The 18514-nt window shown below is 47.4% G+C and overlaps 1 protein-coding gene across 1 annotated transcript; it reads left to right on the top strand.

The window, feature by feature from the left end:
• The first annotated feature begins 677 nt into the window (after positions 1 to 677).
• Positions 678 to 11967, top strand: LOC120909936 (gastrula zinc finger protein XlCGF17.1-like). The gene is made up of 4 exons (XM_040321754.1): positions 678 to 711; positions 3066 to 3199; positions 6235 to 6343; positions 11223 to 11967. Exons 1-4 carry the CDS (start codon positions 681 to 683, stop codon positions 11888 to 11890), a joined length of 942 nt encoding a protein of 313 aa, XP_040177688.1. The 5' UTR covers positions 678 to 680; the 3' UTR covers positions 11891 to 11967.
• Positions 11968 to 18514: the final 6547 nt, after the last annotated feature.

Raw genomic sequence — 18514 nt, 5'->3', positions numbered from 1 at the left:
GGGGGCATTTGCGGGAGTACAAGTACTCCCGCAAATACTCAGTATCGGTCCCGATACTAGTATCGGTATCGGGACAACCCTAGTTCTAAAGCCTAAACAGTTTTACTGTAATGCATTCCCAGCATTAAGTTAAAAATTATTTACGTAGCAGTATCGCCCCCTCACCCTGGCTTGCTAAGGGGTTACCCGGAAGGGAGGAGGAGCCAAGAGTGGTGACGGGGCACCCGAGAAGAGGAGGTTTGCGGCCATCTTGTGCAATTTCAGTACCATTATTTTAAGTTAAAGTGATATGAATTTGTATTTTAACTCTCAGGATTACATGGTTGTGAAGAAGACATCTGTCAAGCATATGACACCCAACAGACACCACACTGGGTCAAGACAATGGAACAGGAGAGAGAAGTTCATTATGGAACCCCCACTTCTTTCTGTAATACCTGTGAGAAACGACAAGAAGATTCTAGAGGTCACCAACAAGATCATTGATCTGCTGAGAGGAGAGGTGAGCCATGCTGGAAATTCTGGGACATTATCCAGTAAAAAAAAAGGATGTGTCCGGATGGTGACGGTATCATTGTGTGTGTCAGGTTCCTATAAGGTGTCAGGATGTCGCTGTCTATTTCTCCATGGAGGAGTGGGAGTATATAGAAGGACACAAGGATCTCTACAAGGACGTCCTGATGGAGAAGCGGCCGCCCCTCACATCACCGGGTAAGAGGAGACTTTCATTTCTTGTACAGGAGAGAAGAGTATTGAGGATCCCCCTAGATACACATCCTCTGATATAAAGTCAGAGAAATAGTGTTTCCTTATGGTCCAATAAGGGACACAGGAATTCAGTTATACTGCTGCCTAATGAAAAATTGTACACTGGCAAACAGAAAAGTATAACCAGTATAACCCCTTCTATATCCAGCTCATGTCTTCTGGACCCTATTTTGGGTTTTGTAGCTGGGTTCCTCCCTCCTCTTCAAGAAGGCACCCTGTCTCTGAATTATAAAGAACCCTCCATGGTACATGATATCTCTCAGGCCCTCCTGCTCCAGAGGAAAATTATATCTCTCTCTCTGGAGTCCATACCTCTCTTAATACAAGAAAGGACTTTGCTCGCTTTGGAAACCGCAGCTTGGCATTGCATGCCATTATTTAGCTTATGATCTACCAAAACCCCCAGATCCTTCTCCACTACAGATCCCCCCAGTTGTACTCCTCCTAGTATGTATGATGCATGCATATTCTTAGCCCCCAAGTGCATAACTTTACATTTATCAACATTAAACCTCATCTGCCACTTAGTCGCCCAATTAGACGGAGCATTGAGGTCGGCTTGTAAATTGGAGACATCCTGCAAGGACGTTATTCCACTGCATAGCTTGGTGTCATCTGCAAAGACAGAAATTTTACTTTTGATCCCAGCTTTTTACTGGCTCAGGTTGTAGTTTCCTTTTGTGGGGAGTTATTCCCCTCTGGCAGTGACTTTTTTTTTTAATCCAGTAGGGTTGTCCCGATACCACTTTTTTAGGACCGAGTACAAGTACCGATACTTTTTTTCATGTACTCGCCGATTCCGAATACCGATACTTTTTTTTTTAAATGTGTCCCCAAATGCAGCCATGTCCCCCCACAAATGCAGCCATGTCCCCCCCCACAGATGCAGCCATGTCTCCCCCCCCATATCCAGCCATGTCTCCCCATATGCAGCCATGCCCCCCCCCCATATCCAGCCATGTCCCACCCCATGCAGCCATGTCCCCCCATATGCAGCCATGTCTCCCCCCATATCCAGCCATGTCCCCCATATGCAGCCATGTCTCCCCCCCCCCCCATATGCAGCCATGTCTCCCCCCATATCCAGCCATGTCCCCGCCCATGCAGCCATGTCTCCCCCCATATCCAGCCATGTATCCCCCCTATATCCAGCCATGTATCCCCCCCATATGCAGCCATGTCTCCCCCCATATGCAGCCATGTCTCCCCCCATATGCAGCCATGTCTCCCCCCATATGCAGCCATGTCCCCCCCATATGCAGCCATGTCTCCCCCCATATGCAGCCATGTCTCCCCCCATATGCAGCCATGTCTCCCCCCATATGCAGCCATGTCTCCCCCCATATGCAGCCATGTCCCCCCATATCCAGCCATGTTCCCCATATGCAGCCATGTCTCCCCCCATATCCAGCCATGTCCCCCTTACCTGCATCCCACTGCCGCCGACTGGTTAATACGCGCGGGGAACATTACAGCTTTCATTTGAATAGCTGTAATGATTCGTGCCGCGATGCGTATAGACACTCCCCCTTGCTCGGGATTGGACAGTTCACCCGAGCAAGGGGGAGTGTCTATACGCGGCGGGAAACACTACAGCTATTCAAATGAAAGCTGTAATGTTCCCCGCGCGTATTAACCAGTCGGCGGCAGCGGGGATGCGGCGGGATGCGGCGTAACGGGGAGTATTCTATTTCGGTATCGGGGGTATTTGCGGGAGTACGAGTACTCCCGCAAATACTCGGAATCGATACCGATACTAGTATCGGTATAGGGACAACCCTATAATCCAGGTCTAGATCCTTCTTGGTCATGTTGTCTTGTTCCCATATCTGGTAGGGGTCACCTTATCCATTCTGATACAGGTGTCCATCCTTCAGGCAGATCCTGGGCTGTAGGTGTTCCCCAGTCCTTCTAGGGAGGCTTGTAATGCTTTAGATGTATTGCCCACTCCTCATTCGGACTGCTTTTGGACATCCTGACTGTATCTATCTGAATTTCTTTGTCCCTCAATGGATGATAAAGAAAATGAGATTTTGTACTTGCTCCAAAGTCCTTTGGTGGACACAAGTCCCATCCTATTCCCCCCCCCCCCCCCCCCATTACTGCTTTTCTACGCAACTGGGGCATGCTGGGTAGAGTCGGGGCTATACTGGTGGCTAACCTATGAAATTTGTTTGCCAGTTTCCAGTCCTGTAGGAGGCTGTAAAAGCCGACTGTATCTGAATTCCGGTATCCCTCAACTGACTTCAAGAAATTGATTTTACAGTAAGTACAACAATCTTATGCGTTTCCTACAGATGGATTTAAAAATAAAAGAAATCCCCCAGAGAGATGTCCCAGTCCTTTGGATTCCCGGGATCCCACACAGGAAGATTTGAAGACCCCAGCAGATGCTATAGACCTTACTCACGATGTCACCTACCATTATAAGGTGAGAGATTCTTTAATAATACAAAAATTTAGGGTTGTCCCGATACCACTTTTTTAAGACCGAGTACAAGTACTGATACTTTTTATCAAGTACTCGCCGATACCGATACTTTTTTTTTTTTTTTATGTCATGTGTCAGTATTTTTTTTTATTTTACAATTTAAATATTTCACAATTTTTTTGTTGTTTTTTTACAATGCTTTCTTTGGGGGGGGGGATGGACGTGTCAGTGTTTTTTTTTCATTTAATATGTATTATTTTTTACAATTAATTAATTTTTATTATTTATTGCCATTTTTTTTTTCTTAGCCCTGTTGGGGGGCTTTGGTGAGATATCAGGGGTCATAACAGACCCCTGATCTCGCCTTTGAGACAGAGAAAGGGACTAAGGACACGGATTCCCCAGTCCCTTTCTCAGCTGCACTGGAAATGAATGGACAGGAGACAGAGGCTCCTATCATTCATAAACTGAAGCATCGTAAACACAGGTTACGATGCTCAGTCATATGAATGGACAGAGTCTGTGATCACTGACTCTGTTCATTCGGAAAAGGTAGGAGCCGGGTTTAGCGGCTCCTACTGCCGCTCTCCATCTTGACAGAGGTGGTGGAGGAGGACACGGAGGGGGAAAGCAGCGGCACGGAGGGGGAGAGCAGAACAGAGGACGTCAGCGGCACGGAGGGGGAGAGCAGAACGGCAGTGGCACGGAGGGGGAGAGCAGAACGGTAGCGGCACGGAGGGGGCACACAGGAGCATGGAGGCAGAGTCAGGTATCGGTAAAGTATCTGAGCAGTTTCCCGAGTACAAGTACTCGGGGAAATGCTTGGTATCGGTATCGGGACAACCCTACTAAAATTCCAAGCCCAGTTCTACAAAAAAATATATATACATTTTGTTTTGAATGAAGCAAAGAGATGGGAACCGGGAACCTCAGTCAGTTGTGTGTTATTTTTTATTGCTGTGTTTTCCTGTCCCAGTGAGCCTCAGTCCCCTCATGTCTTGTCTAGAGGTAGACCGATATATCGGCCGATATTTGGCCATTTTAGATAAATCGGCTTCGGCCGCCGATTAATCTAACACTGACTGGCCGTTCCTCCTCCCTTCTCCACACTCGGCGACTCTTGCAGCAACAAGCGGCGCGCTGAGTGTGAAACTGACAAGTAACAGAGAGGAGAGAGAGAGGAGCTGTCAGCTCGATGTCGGGGGTGGACGGGACCCGGCCGGGGGGGGTGGACGGGACCCGGCCGGGGTGGGCGGGACCCAGCAGCTATATTACACCAGCCAATGGGATGGTATCTGGGCGGGCCGCTACGTGTACGTGGCCCCGCTCCCTTTCTAAAGTGGCCCAATCATTGGCTGGTGTAATTTAGCTGCTGGGTCCCGCCCGACATCGAGCTGACAGCTCCTCTCTCTCTCCTCTCTGTTAGTTTCACACAGTTACACTCGGCTTAGTGTGAAACCTGCCAGTGCCACCAGCCAGTGCCATCTGTCAGTGCCACCAGCCAGTGCCAAACAGTATCACCCGCCACTGCCAGCCAGTGTCACCCGCCAGTGCCACTGCCAATCAGTGCCTCCTGCCAGTGCCAACCAGTTCCAATTGCTAGTGTCACTGCCAATCAGTGCCATCTGTCCCAAACTTATGCTACCTGCTAGTGCCAAATGAGTGCCACATGCTAGTGCCAATCAGTGCCACCTGCCAGTGCCAATAGTGCCATCTGTCAGTTCCACACCAGTGCCATCTGTACTGAGGACATCAAGTGTGTGCTAGAGTGACAGGAGTAAGCAGGAAGGAGTGGAGTGGGTGAGGTTGTTTTTTTTTTATTTATTTTTTTATCGGCCTAAAATATCAGCCACAAAAATCTTTTGCCGCCCCAATTTCTAAATATCGGCATCAGCATCGGACAGAGAAAAACCCATATTGGTCTACCTCTAGTCTTGTCCTGGTGTCACAGAGATAAGAATGTATGGAGAGATCTTCTCAATGAAATAAAACCCCCACAGCAGTTCTGTCCCTATTTTTGTCTAGATAATCTGGTAACGACTAAGCGCTAACATTTGCGCAAAACGCGCCTACCTCTTTGTCCCCTGCTCCATCTGTCAACCACTTGTCATACAAAGCTTCAATAAAAGGGTTTTTGGAAGTGCAGCCCTCTGGAATTATTTCTTCATGTTACACAGCATGAGCGCTGGGGGGGGGGGGATTACCAGAGACTCGCTCACCTGGAGCAGCTTTTCTTGTTTCATGAATGTTTTGTCTAGAGTTGGGCTTTAGTAACTAATAGCTAGATTCAGTTACAGTTAGGTCGGCGTATCAGAATCTGCGCCGACCTAAGTTTAAGCGTATTCTCAAACAGAGATACACTTAAACCTATCTAAGATACGACGGTTTGCGCCGTCCTATCTTAGGGTGCAATGTTTGGCTGGCCGCTAGGTGGCGCTTCCATTGCGGTCGGCGTAGAATATGTAAATCACTAGATACGCCTATTCACGAACGTACGCCCGGCCGCCGCAGTACAGATACGCCGTTTACGTAACGCATTATCAGGCCTAAAGATATTCCATCAAATAGTTGGAATAGTAATGTTAAAGTATGGCCGCCGTTCCCGCTTCGAAATTCGAAAATTTTACGTTGTTTGCGTAAGTCGTCCGTGAATAGGGATTTACGTCATTTACGTCCACGTCGAAACCAATAGGCCCGTGCGGCGTACGTTGCCGCAATGCACACTGGAATATGTAGGCGGACAGCGCGTGCGCCGTTCCAAAAAAACGTCAATCACGTCGGGTCAAACATAATTAACCTAAAACACGCCCCCCTCAGCCTATTTTGAATTAGGCGCGCTTGCGCCCGCCGCATTTACGCTACGCCGCCGTAACTTAGCAGGCAAGTACTTTGTGAATCAGGTACTTGCCTCGCTAACTTACGGCGGCGTAGTGTAAATGCCATACGCTACGCCGCCGCCGCAACTATGCGCTCGCAATCCTGAATCTAGCTATAAGTGTAATGCTTTATTGTTGGTGTGTTTTTTTCTTAATTAGGGCAATAACTTAATCGTCATTAAAGTTGAAGATGATGAAGAGTCCTATGTGAGGGGCGACGAGCCCTGCGATGAAGAGGAGGAGCAAATCCCCTCAGAGATCAGCATAGGTGAGTAATAGACAGTCAATCCAGATTCTCCTTGTTCAGCCTCTACAACATTCTCTTCTTCCTCTGCCAGGGAAAATGGTTTGTGCCTAGGGGGGGGGGGTTGTCAGGAGCCTGCACAAAGAAAGGTCCATAAAGACATGGTCGAGTGATCTTGGGGTGGAGGAACTTGACAGGCCTGCACAGAGTCCTGACCTCAACCCGAAAGAACACCTTTGGAATGAATTAGAGATGTGTAACTAATATATGTGTATTAGCAGTTTTCCTGGAGTCCAGCTTTAACCACATCAGTACTGGGCACTTTCACCCCCTTCCTTCCCAGGCCAATTTTCAGCTTTTAGCGCTCTTGCACTTTCAATGACAATTGCGCGGTCATACAACACTGTACCCAAATGAAATTTGTATCATTTTGTTCACACAAATGGAGCTTTCTTTTGGTGGTATTTATTCACGACTTTTTATTTTTTGTAAGATAAGCGAAAAAAATGCGGAAATTTGGAGAATCTTTTTTTATCTTCTTTCTATTTTAAAAGAAATCCCCAAAAAACGAATTTAGTCATAAATTTAAGCCAAAATGTATTCTGCTACATGTCTTTGGTAAAAAAAAATCCAGTTAAGTATAATTGGTTTGTGTGATCGCGGACAGTTGTGCGCAGGTGATCATGGACATATGTGTGCAGATGATCATTGGGTGGGACATATGATTTTACTGTTACATGGGGGACAGGTTTTTTTAAAGCGGTAGTAAAGCCGCTGCTGTTTTATTTTTATTTTTTTCATACCTGAAAAGCAAAAGCCATAATGAGCTAGTATGCACCGCATACTAGCTCATTATGAAATACTTACCTTGGAACGAGGTGTGGGGAACTTACCTGGTCCACGCCGAGGGAGATGTCATCTTGCCTCGGCGTGTCTTCCGGGTATCGCCGCTCCAGCGCTGTGATTGGCTGTAGCGGCGATGACGTCACTCCCGCGCAAGCGCGGGAGACTTCTGTCCGGCAAGGTCCGGGGGCTGCCGGGCCTTTAGCCGAAGATCCCCGCCGTGCATGCGCCGCTGCAGTCAGCGGCGCATTGCGAGGGGAATCTCTCCTAAACCGTACAGGTTTAGGAGATATTCTTTATACCTACAGGTGAGCCTTATTATAGGCTTACCTGTAGGTAAAAGTGGTAGTACAGAGTTTACTACCACTTTAATGTGTGGGGACAGTGTTTTGGGGACGTGTGTGTGTGGACACTAGGCTGGTGATCAGCGTGTAAAAAGCTGTAAAAAACAGCTCATACTCACTGATCATGAGCCAGCTGCAGAGATCCGCTCTCCTCACTGACTACTTCTGTGTGAGGAGAGCCAATCACCTAGCAACCAGCTCTCTATTTACATCACATGACGCTTGTGATTGGACACGGCCGTCATGTGATCAGGAGGGCCAATCACAGAGCCCTCCTGCTGATCGGAGATGCGCCGTGTCCAGGTGACACGAGCGAGTGAGTGAGAAACTTATATAGCGCAACAAATGCAAACTTAATCGCCTCAAGGCGCTGGCATCCAGAGTTGTACAGGTCTTTCAGAAGAGGTGGGTCTTCAGTTTTTTCCTAAAAGCCCGATGGTTTTCTTCCAAGCGGATGGTCGTGGGTAGAGCATTCCAGAGCCGAGGTCCTTGGACCGAGAATCTACGTTCTCCCTTAGATTTGTAGCGAGATTTGGGGATTTGGAGGAGGTTTTGGTTGGTTGACCGGAGCACGCGCTTGGTGACGTAGGGTTTTATTTTCTCGCTTAAGTATTGAGGAGCGTTACCCTGTGTACATTTGTGCGTGAGGCAGAGTGTCTTGAATGTCACCCGGTCCTGTACGGGCAGCCAGTGGAGGGACCTCAAGGCGGGGGAGATTGGTTCCCACAGCTTTTTACCTGTTACCAGTCTGGCTGCCGTGTTCTGGATGACTTGTAGACGTGAAATCTGGTATTTCTGTAGTCCTAAGTAGAGTGAATTTGCGAAGTCGAGTCGTGAGTTGATGATTGATCCAACCACTACTGCTGTGTCCTCTTTCGGGATGAAGGGGATGAGTCTACGTAGCATGCGGAGCAGATGATGAGAACCGCTGACAACTGATTCTATTTGTGCATCCATCGTCATGTCTTCGTCAAAGATGACTTTTGACTTTATTGCTTGGCGCGATGGTTTGTTCGAGGATGGTGGGTGGTGTCCATGTGGTCCTGGAGATGGATTTCCTATTTGCGTGAAGGGTGAGTAGCTCTGTTTTGGATCCGTTGAGTTTGAGGGAGCTTTCCGTCATCCAATTGTCGATCAGTGTAAGGCACTTTCCTAGTTCATGAAATTGGTATTTTTTGTTGGTGATTCGAAGGTAAAGCTGCGTGTCGTCCGCATAGGAGTGGTAGCACAGGTCCTGTTTGCTGATGATATTGAGGAGCGGGCGGATGTAGATGTTGAAGAGTACAGGTGAGAGGGGTGATCCTTGAGGAACTCCGCATGTGATGGTCCGTGTTTCTGATGTAAAATCTCCAAGTTTCACGGTCTGAGTGCGATTTTCTAGGAAAGATGCGAACCACGGTAGGGCCGAGTCAGAGACTCCTGCTACTTCTTTGAGTCGCGTGAGCAATATGTTGTGGTCTACCGTGTCGAAGGCTGCACTAAGGTCCAGCAGCACTAGGAGACAGGATTCTCCGTCATCTGCTGCTTCGAGAGCGTCATCCCATATCTTGAGAAGAGCCGTTTCTGTGCCGTGGCCTGGGCGAAAACCAAAATTTTAAGGGCATCTAGGAGTTTGTGGTCGTCCAGATGGGGCTGAATCTGTTGTACTACTGCTTTCTCCATGATCTTGGAGATGGTGTTCAGGCTTGTTACCGGTCTGCGATGGTTTGGGTCTTTAGGGTCGAGGTTGGGTTTCTTTAGGAGGGGTTTTATTATGCCTTGCTTGAGGGTGATCGGAACAATCCCTTCCCTGAACGATTGGTTTATGATGTGTGTTATGGTGGGTGCCAAGATGTCAGTGCATTCTTTCAATAGTTTTGTAGGGATGATGTCATTTGGTGATGTGTTGTCTTGGAGGCTTCCGATGATGTTTTTTGTGGTGTCGATGGTAATTGGGACCAGTTCGAAAATCGTCGATCGTGGACTATTTATGTTGATTGCTTCTTCTTGCTGTATCTGAGTGGGGTTAATGTTTTTTTTCTGTTGTACTGTTATCCGAATCTTTTCGATTTTGTCGATAAAAAAGTCAGATAATTCATTACAGAATTCTTGTGTCTCACTTGCAGGGGGCTCCAAGCAGGAGGGGTTCATAGTCTTAGCGACTAGTTTAAAAAGTTCCCGTGGACGGTTAAGGGCTTTTGAGATGGTGTTTGCGAAGTGTTCTTTTTTGGCTTTAAAGATCGCTTTGTGGTAATTCTTGGTGAGGGTTTTATACTTTGTGTGGTTTTCTATTGATGGGTTCCTCCTCCAGGCTCCTTCAGCTCTTCTGCTATCTTGTTTCAGTAGAGTGAGAGTGTCGTTAAACCAGCCCGAGTTGTTTTTCTGGCTGAGAGCTTTGCGTTTTGGAGCGACTGTGTCGACTGCAGTAATGCTTTGTTTAAGGCGTTGAGTGTTTGATAGTGGTTCAGATTTGGTACTTCTATTTTGGTCGCTAGTGTGGTTTTGAAGAGCTCAGAGTGTAGTTTCTTCTGCGATCTTGTCCAGTGTATTGTTGTTGGGAGCTTGGGTTTTTGAAGGATGGTGTCGATGGTTAATATAAATTTGATGGCGTGGTGGTCCGTCCAAGGTAAAGGTCTGTTGTCCAGAGTGTTAATATTCATGTTTTGTTTGAAGATGAGGTCCAGAATGTGACCTGATGCATGTGTTGACGTCTTTATAAGTTGCTGCAGATCAAGTTCTTCGAGTTGGTCGATGCAGGCGGTATCGATGGGATCCTGGGTTGAGTTAGCCCAGAGGTTGAAATCCCCAAGTAACAGCAGGTTTTTGGTTTTCAGGGTGTACGTCGAGAAGAATTCTGTGAAGGGTGTGAGGAGATGCGTCTTTGGTCCGGGTGGTCTGTAGCATAGTAGTATGTGGACGGTTTCCTCGGGTGTTGTTTGAAGTTGCAGGGTGAGTGTTTCCATAAAGCGCAGTGAGTTCTGTAGAGTTGGTTTGGTGAGAGCGAGGTGGGATTTGTAGATCACTGCTAGGCCTCCTCTTCTTCGTCCTGTTCTGTGCTCGGTTAGGATGCGATAGTTCTCGGGCACTAATTCCGCTAGGATGGGATTACAGTCGGGTGTTGGCCAACTTTCTGTGATAAAGAGGCAATCTGTGTTGTGTTGGACAATGAAGTCGTGGATTTCCTGTCTGTGCTTGACTGCCGATTTTGTGTTGATCAGGGCGCATTCTAAGTGTTGTAATTGAGGCGGTGGCTTCTCGTTTTTTAGGTTTGGTTGGCGGTAGATTCTTAGTAGTTGTTCTTTCCGTAGTGTTCTTTGCGTGGAGGTTGGTAGCGTTGAGGCCAAATTCCTTAGGCTGCGGAGGGTGTCTGGTCTGCTGCGTACTTGATGATGAGCATGGTGGGAGATGGTTTGATGGTGATGTGATGGTACAGTGATCCTGTTGATCCAGCGATGATGAAGATGGTGATCAGGGGAGCTGATATTCCCGGAGGTTCGGTTGGTATTCGCTCAGTGACGGTGATTTGGATCTGTGATGTTGCTGCAAGGATGAGCGCATCGGGATCGCGCCTCTGCGTGGGCACGCGATCCCCCTCCTTCTGAGGGACGTTCCTGAACGTCCACTCAGAAGGAGGGTGCGCCCACCCGGCTGTGTATATGCAGTGGCCGGCTGGGGTGTGGTTAAATATGAATGACACAAATTGCTTATATGACCCTATTTATTTATTTTTTCTCTAGATGGACGATACAGAAAGTATGAGCACCCCGTTATCACTGTAGATGGAGAAATCGAAGATGATGACATCATATGTGATTCTCCAATAGAAAATCACCACGTCTCAAATTTCCTCCCAGCACCTCATAGTGAAGATCTATCTTCTGACCTCTCTACTCATGAAGTTTGTATTATTGACGACCTGGATACAGATTTCCGTATCCCCAGACTAGAGAAATTGTACCCGTGTTCTCAGTGCAGCAAATGTTTTACCCGGAACTCGCATCTCCTTTTGCACCAAAAAATTCACTCGCGGACGAAACCGTATGGGTGCTCAGCCTGCGAGAAGTCTTTTACCCAGAAGTCTCATCTCTTCACTCACATGAGGGTTCACACAGGGGAGAAGCCCTACTCTTGTTCGCTGTGCGGGAAATGTTTCCGTGACAAAGCCAACCTTCTCAGACACGGAAGAATCCACAGGGAAGATAAGCCCTATTCATGTGAGGTGTGCGGGAGGTGCTTTAAAGATAAGTCGAATCTCTCTAAACACCACAGGACTCACACAGGGGAGAAGCCCTATTCTTGCTTCGAGTGCGGTAAATGCTTTACAAGAAACAGCCACCTCGTTGTCCATCAGAGGAGTCACCTGAGAGTAAAGTCTAATTCAGGTTCGGCGTTGGGGCCATCATAGTAGTCATACCCTAGGGGTAGATTCAGGTAGCAATTGCGTCTGCGTAACCATAGTTACGCAGCGCAATTGCTTACTTGTGCCGGCGTTTTCGAATGCTCCTGATTCAGGAACCTCGATACGCCGACTGCAGCCTAAGATATGACTGGCATAAGGCTCTTACGCCAGTCATATCGTAGGCTGCATTCTTACGATGCCCGTTAGGGGGCGTTCCCGTAGTGGTCAGCGTATAGTATGCAAATTGCATACTAATGCCGATTCACTACCCTACGCGAGCCCTGCGTACGCAGTTTACGTCGTTTCCGTTCGTCGGGTTTCGCGTAGGGCTGCTCCTGCTATTAGCAGGGGCAGCCAATGCTACGTATACCCGTCGTTCCCGCATCGCGAAGTTTAAATTTTACGTCGTTTGCGTAAGTGAATCGTGAATGGCGCTGGACGCCATTTACGTTCACTTTGAAGCAAATGACGTCCTTGCGACGTCATTTGCCACAATGCACGTCGGGAAAGTTTCCCGACGGAGCATGCGCACTACGTTCGGCGCGGGAACGCGCCTAATTTAAATGATCCACGCCCCCTACGGGATCATTTAAATTACGCGCCCTTACGCCGGGCATTTTTGAGGAGCGCCCATGCAAATTACGTGGCTACTGCTTCGTGAATGAAGCGTAGCGCAGATAATTTGCAGGGGCGCTGGGAAAAAACGGTACGCTGCGCCTCCGTAAGAAGTGCGCAGAGGTACATGAATCGACCCCCTAGTCTTTTTCTGAGTGCGGCATAGGCTTCTGAAAAACAAGTCGCTGTCGGACACCAAGGAATGGGCATAAGCCATATTACATGACCTAATGTGAACTTTTTGCAGGGCAAAGAGGATCACTCTACTGCCTGCCACCTAACCTATTTGTTTCCCCAATGCTCCGTTTACTCCCTTGGTCCCAGAGTGCATCCGTGTGTACCTAGGGCAACAGTTGCCAAGCTTAAATAATGTCATATGGGAGCCGAGGATTTTTTTTAGCACTCGCGTAAGCATGGTCAGAGCGCACATTCATTAGGCAAGAAGAATGGTAAGGAAAGAAGATAAATATAGACTTCGCAATTTCTTTGCCTGCATTTTCACCTACGTCTCAAAGATGTTTTTTGAACACGTGTCTCTGATGGGACATATAAGCTTTCTTAGGGCTAGTTTACACTTGCTTCAAAACATGGCTTTGGACAGGCTTCGTTAAAGCTCCCTGAACGCCAGTCAAAGCTTCCGTCACTAAATGAAGGGGTTGACTTACAGTCCCGTTTACACCTTGCTTTTGCTTTGGCTTCACTTCAAAAATGATACCCCACTAACGAGTGGTGCTTTAAAGCGGGAGTTCCGCGGGAAAACGTTTTGTTTTTTTAAGATGTTTTTGTAACGCTGATGGTACAACGAAAATTGTACTCACCAGTCTCCTACTCGCAGCCGCTACCAAGACGATTTCCCCCAAAAGAATATTTTATAAAAATTGATGATGGACATTGCCATCTTAACTGCGGGCACTCTGAAGCCCTCCTGAAGCCCTTCCGGGATTCGGTGAATGCTGTCCCAGCATTCACCGCTCTATCCCGCGCACGCGCAGTGTGACGGCGAGCAGCGCCGTCAACACTGCGCCGTTGCTAGGACAACGGCCGGCAGCGTCCTGAAAAGGACACTCCCCGCTGTGACTAGCAGACAAGTTACTAGTCACATGACCCGCGAGATATCGCGGGATTTCGAACACAGCTTCTCCTGGGATTCTCAGGACTAACTCCCAGGAGACAGCGCTGATGGGGGATTTTGAAAACCACGCCCACTCCTGCGGGGAAAAGTGAGTGACAGCTCACTAAAGGCCCATGTTCAAAGGTAAGGAGGCCGATTAAAAAAACAAAAAAAACGGATACAGACCGTACTATGGCAGCTGATTTTAAACACCTCCGCTTTAAAGCCTCTTTAGAAGTCTGTGACAAAGCTCGCTTGAAGCCCCACCAAAGCTCCTATCACTTCAACATGCTTTTTTAAAGCTTAGATGTTGCTTCATGGTGCTTAACCCTTTTACGCTGAGCGTACGCATATATGCGCTTTCGGGGGTTATACCGGGATGATGCCTGCAGCTGCAGGCATCATCCCGGTACCGTTGTTTAGAGCCGGCGATTGGCTATCCAGACATTACAACCGATGCGGCTAAAAGCTGCTCGGTTGTTATGCCGGAGGAGTGGGAGGGGACATCTTCCCCCTCCCGCCGCTCCGACCGGGTCTCCCGTCCCACCGGGAGACCCAATCCTCGATCCGGCGCCTCCAGTGTCCAGGCGTAGACTGAAACTAAGCCGTAAACGGCTTTGATTCAGTCTCCGCAATGTAAACACGGAAGCGACGTCATGACGTCACTTCCGGGTTTCTCGGCTGCCACTGGCGCTGGATTTAAAAAAGTACACAGTATTCAGAATCGCCGTTTTTGGCGATCTGAATACTTTGAAGTGCAAAGGAGGGACCTCCGATCCCTCCATAAAGAGTACCTGTCACCACCTATTACTGTCACAAGGGATGTTTACATTCCTTGTGACAGCAATAAAAGTGATCAAAATGTAAAAAAAAAAAATAAAATTGTTTTAATATTATAAAAATAAATAAGAAAAAAAATTTTAAATTTAAAGCGCCCCCCTCCTCGCGAGTCTGCGCAACAAAGAAAACGCATACGGAAGTCGCGCCCGCATATGAAAACGGTGTTCAAATCACACATGTGAGGTATCGCCGCGATCGTCAGAGCGAGAGCAATAATTCTAGCACTAGACCTCCTCTGTAACTCTAACCTGGTAACCGTAATAAAAGTTTAAAGTGTCGCCTATGGAGATTTTTAGGTACCGTAGTTTGTAGCCATTCCACGAGTGCGTGCAATTATAAAGTGTGACGTGCTTGGTATCTATTTACTTGGCGTGACATCATCTTTCACATTTTGCAAAGAAATTGGGCTAACTTTACTTTTTCATTTTTTTAAAAATTCATGAAAGTAAATTTTTCCCAAAAAGTTGCGTTTGAAACACGCCGCACAAATACCGTGTGACATAAAATATTGCAACAATCGCCATTTCATTCTCTAGATTCTCTGCTAAAAAAAATATATAATATTTGGGGGTTCTAAGTAATTTTCTAGCAAAAAATATGTATTTTAACTTGTACACACCAATAGCTAGATTCAGGATGGCGAGCGCATACTTGCGTAGCTTAAGGCATTTAAGGTACGCCGCCATAAGTTAGTGAGGCAAGTACATGATTCACAATGTACTTGCCTGCTAAGGGCGCCTAATTCAAATTTGTCTGAGGGGGCGTGTTTTATGATAATGAGGCTTGACCCGACGTGATTGACGTTTTTTTTTAACTGCGCATGCGCCGTGCGCCTACATTTTCCAGTGTGCATTGCGGCTAAGTCCGCCGCACGGGCCTATTGGTTTAGACGTTTACGTAAACGACGTAAATCCCTATTCACGGACGACTTACGCAAACAACGTAAAATTTTCGAATTTCGACACGGGAACGGTGGCCATACTTAACATTACTATTCCATTTATTTGATGGAATAACTTTAGGCCTGCTAATGCGTTAAGTAAACGGCGTATCTGTACTGCGTCGGCCGGGCGTACGTTCGTGAATAGGCGTATCTACTGATTAACATATTCTACGCCGACCGCAATGGAAGCGCCACCTAGCGGCCGGCCTAAAAATTACACTTTAGGATACGAGGGTGTAAGACCCTTACGCCGCTCGTATCTGAGCCTATTTAAGCGTATCTGGTTACCAGAATACGCTTAAATTAGCGCCGATGCAAATTATGACTTAGGCTGGCGTATCTACTGATACGCCAGCCTAAGTCTCCCTGAATCTGGCTACAAATGTCATAAATAGGCTTAGGTACGAAAGAGTTATGTAGGGCTTGGGTTGGGGCTTCAAGCAAGCTTTGCCATAGACTTTGAAGATGCTCTGAAGCACCAATAAAGCGACATTGAGAATCATTTTTGAAGCAAAAGCAAGGTGTAAACAGGACGTAAGCGAACCATTTTATTTAGTGACAGGGGCTTTGACTTGCGTTCTGAGAGCTTTTAACAAAGCGTGTCCGAAGCCTTGTTTTGAAATGTAAACTAGCTCTTAGACCCCTTTCACACTGGAGCATATTGCAGGCAATGCAGCGTTAAATATAGCGCCTGCAATCCGCCCTTAAACAGCTGTCACTTTCACACTGGAGCGTTGCGCTAGCAGGACGGTGTGTTTACCGCTCCTTCACCGCTGCTGCCCATTGAAATCGATGGGACAGCGCGGCTATACCGCTGGCAATGCGCTGCGGGTTTAACCCTTTCTCGGCCGCTAGTGAGGGGTAAAACCCCCCCCCCCCCCGCTGGCGGCCGAAATGCGCCGCAAATCCGCCCATAGCATCAATGGTAAAAATAGCGGAGTTTTACCGCCGACGCTATGGGCGGCTCAGTGTGAAAGGGGTCTTAAGGATGTGCGACGTCATTGAGCAGCAGACGGATCACAAGTTAAAATGAGTTGAAGAACAAACTTTTTTTTTTTAAATAAAAACATTTCTGTGTCAGCCTCTGTTTTTGTCTTTTTAACCACTTCAACTCCAGAGGGTTTTACTCCTTTCATGACTAGGCTATTTTTTTTGCTATTTAGCACTGTGATACTTTAACTGGTAATTGCATGTTCATGCAACGCTGTACTCGAACTAAATTTTATATTATTTATTTATTTTTACATTTACAAGCTTTCTTTTGGTGGTATTTGATCACCTCTGGGTTTTTTTGTTTATTATATAAACCAAAAAACAAACACATTTTTTTTTTTTACCGTATTTTCCGGCGTATAAGACGACCCCCTAATTTTCCAGCTAAAATGTTGGTTTTGGGATATACTTACCGTATAAGACTACCCCTTCCTACTAGTCATGCCTCGCCTCACGGTGCCACCATTACATGCCAGACTGTGCCCCAGTACATGCCAGACTGTGCCCCATTACATGCCAGACTGTGCCCCATTACATGCCAGACTGTGCCCCAGTACATGCCAGACTGTGCCCCAGTACATGCCAGACTGTGCCCCAGTACATGCCAGACTGTGCCCCATTACATGCCAGACTGTGCCCTTACCTTATCCCAAGACATGCAGAATCGCGGCCGTACGATTTTTCAAAAGCCGCGCCTTCTACGTCTTCTGTTCCGTGATAGGCGGAAACACTCAGCTTCCCAGGAGGCACTGTGTACACTCTCGAGAGGGCCTCCGTGATAGGCAGACACTGAACACAGTGCCTCCTGGGAAGCTGAGTGTTTCCGCCTATCACGGAACAGAAGACGAAGGAGGCGCGGCTTTTGAAAAATCGTACGGCCGCGATTCTGAGGTAAGGTTAGGTTACCGGCGTATAAGACGACCCACGACTTTTAAGGGGTTAGAAAGTCGTCTTATACACAGGAAAATACGGTACTTTTTGCTATAATATATACATATCCAATAAATAAAAAAAATCGAATTTCATCATAAATTTAGGCCAAAATGTATTCTGCTACATGCCTTTTGGTAAAAATAAAATAAAAATCCCAATAAGCGTATGTTGAAAGTTATAGGCCTAGATTCACGTTCGGCCGATCTACGTTGCGCGGGCGTAGCGTATCGTATTTACGCAACGCCGCCGCAACTTAGAGAGGCAAGTGCAGTATTCACAAAGTACTTGCCTCCTAAGTTGCGGCGGCGTAGCGTAAATGGGCCGGCGTAAGCGCGCGTAGTTCAAAGTAGGCTGTAGGGGGCGTGTTGTATTTAAATGAGCCTTGACCCCATGTAGATGCATGGCCGAACGAACGGCGCATGCGCAGTATCACGTCGTATTTACGCCCAAAGATACGTCGGCTCAATGCCTGTGGCGTGAACGTAATTTACGCACAGCCCCATTCGCGTACGACTTACGCAAACGACATAAAAAGATACGCTTGTTCCGACGTCCATACTTTGCATGTGATGCGTCACCTAGAGACCAGCTTTATCTTTACGCCGGCGTATCTCTAACGTAAACGGCGTAACTAATTGCGACGGGCGCACGTACGTTCGGGAATCGGCGTATCTAGTCATTTGCATATTCTACGCCGAACTCAACGGAAGCGCCACCTAGCGGCCAGCGTAAATATGCACCCTAAGATACGACGGCGTAGGAGACTTGCACCGCTCGTATCTTAGCCTAATTTAAGCGTATCTGGTTTCCAGAATACGCTTAAATTTACGACGGCGTAGATTCAGAGTTACGACGGCGTATCTACTGATACGCCGGCGTAACTGTACCTGAATCCACCTAATGGAGTCTATAAACTATGGCGTATATATACTGGAATTTTTGGTTTTTATACCACTAATGGTGGTGATCAGGGACTCATAGTGGAACGGTTTGCCAAATCCTCTTCTTCTCACGTCCCGGCGGTGATCTCGGCTCCTCCTCTTCTTAGTGTGTCCCCCATTTGCTATGGGGGCACACAGTGTCCGCTCACTCCTGAACTGTTAGGTAGATTCAGGTACAATAGTGTAAAGTTACGGCGGCGTAGCTTAGTGTGTTTGGGCTACGCCGCCGTAAATTAGCTAGGCTAGTAGTGATT

The sequence above is a fragment of the Rana temporaria genome, chromosome 8 (assembly GCF_905171775.1).
Source record: "Rana temporaria chromosome 8, aRanTem1.1, whole genome shotgun sequence".
Lineage (NCBI taxonomy): Eukaryota > Metazoa > Chordata > Amphibia > Anura > Ranidae > Rana > Rana temporaria.
Note: the sequence above shows the minus strand (reverse complement) of the source record. Positions and strands in the feature narration are given on the sequence as shown.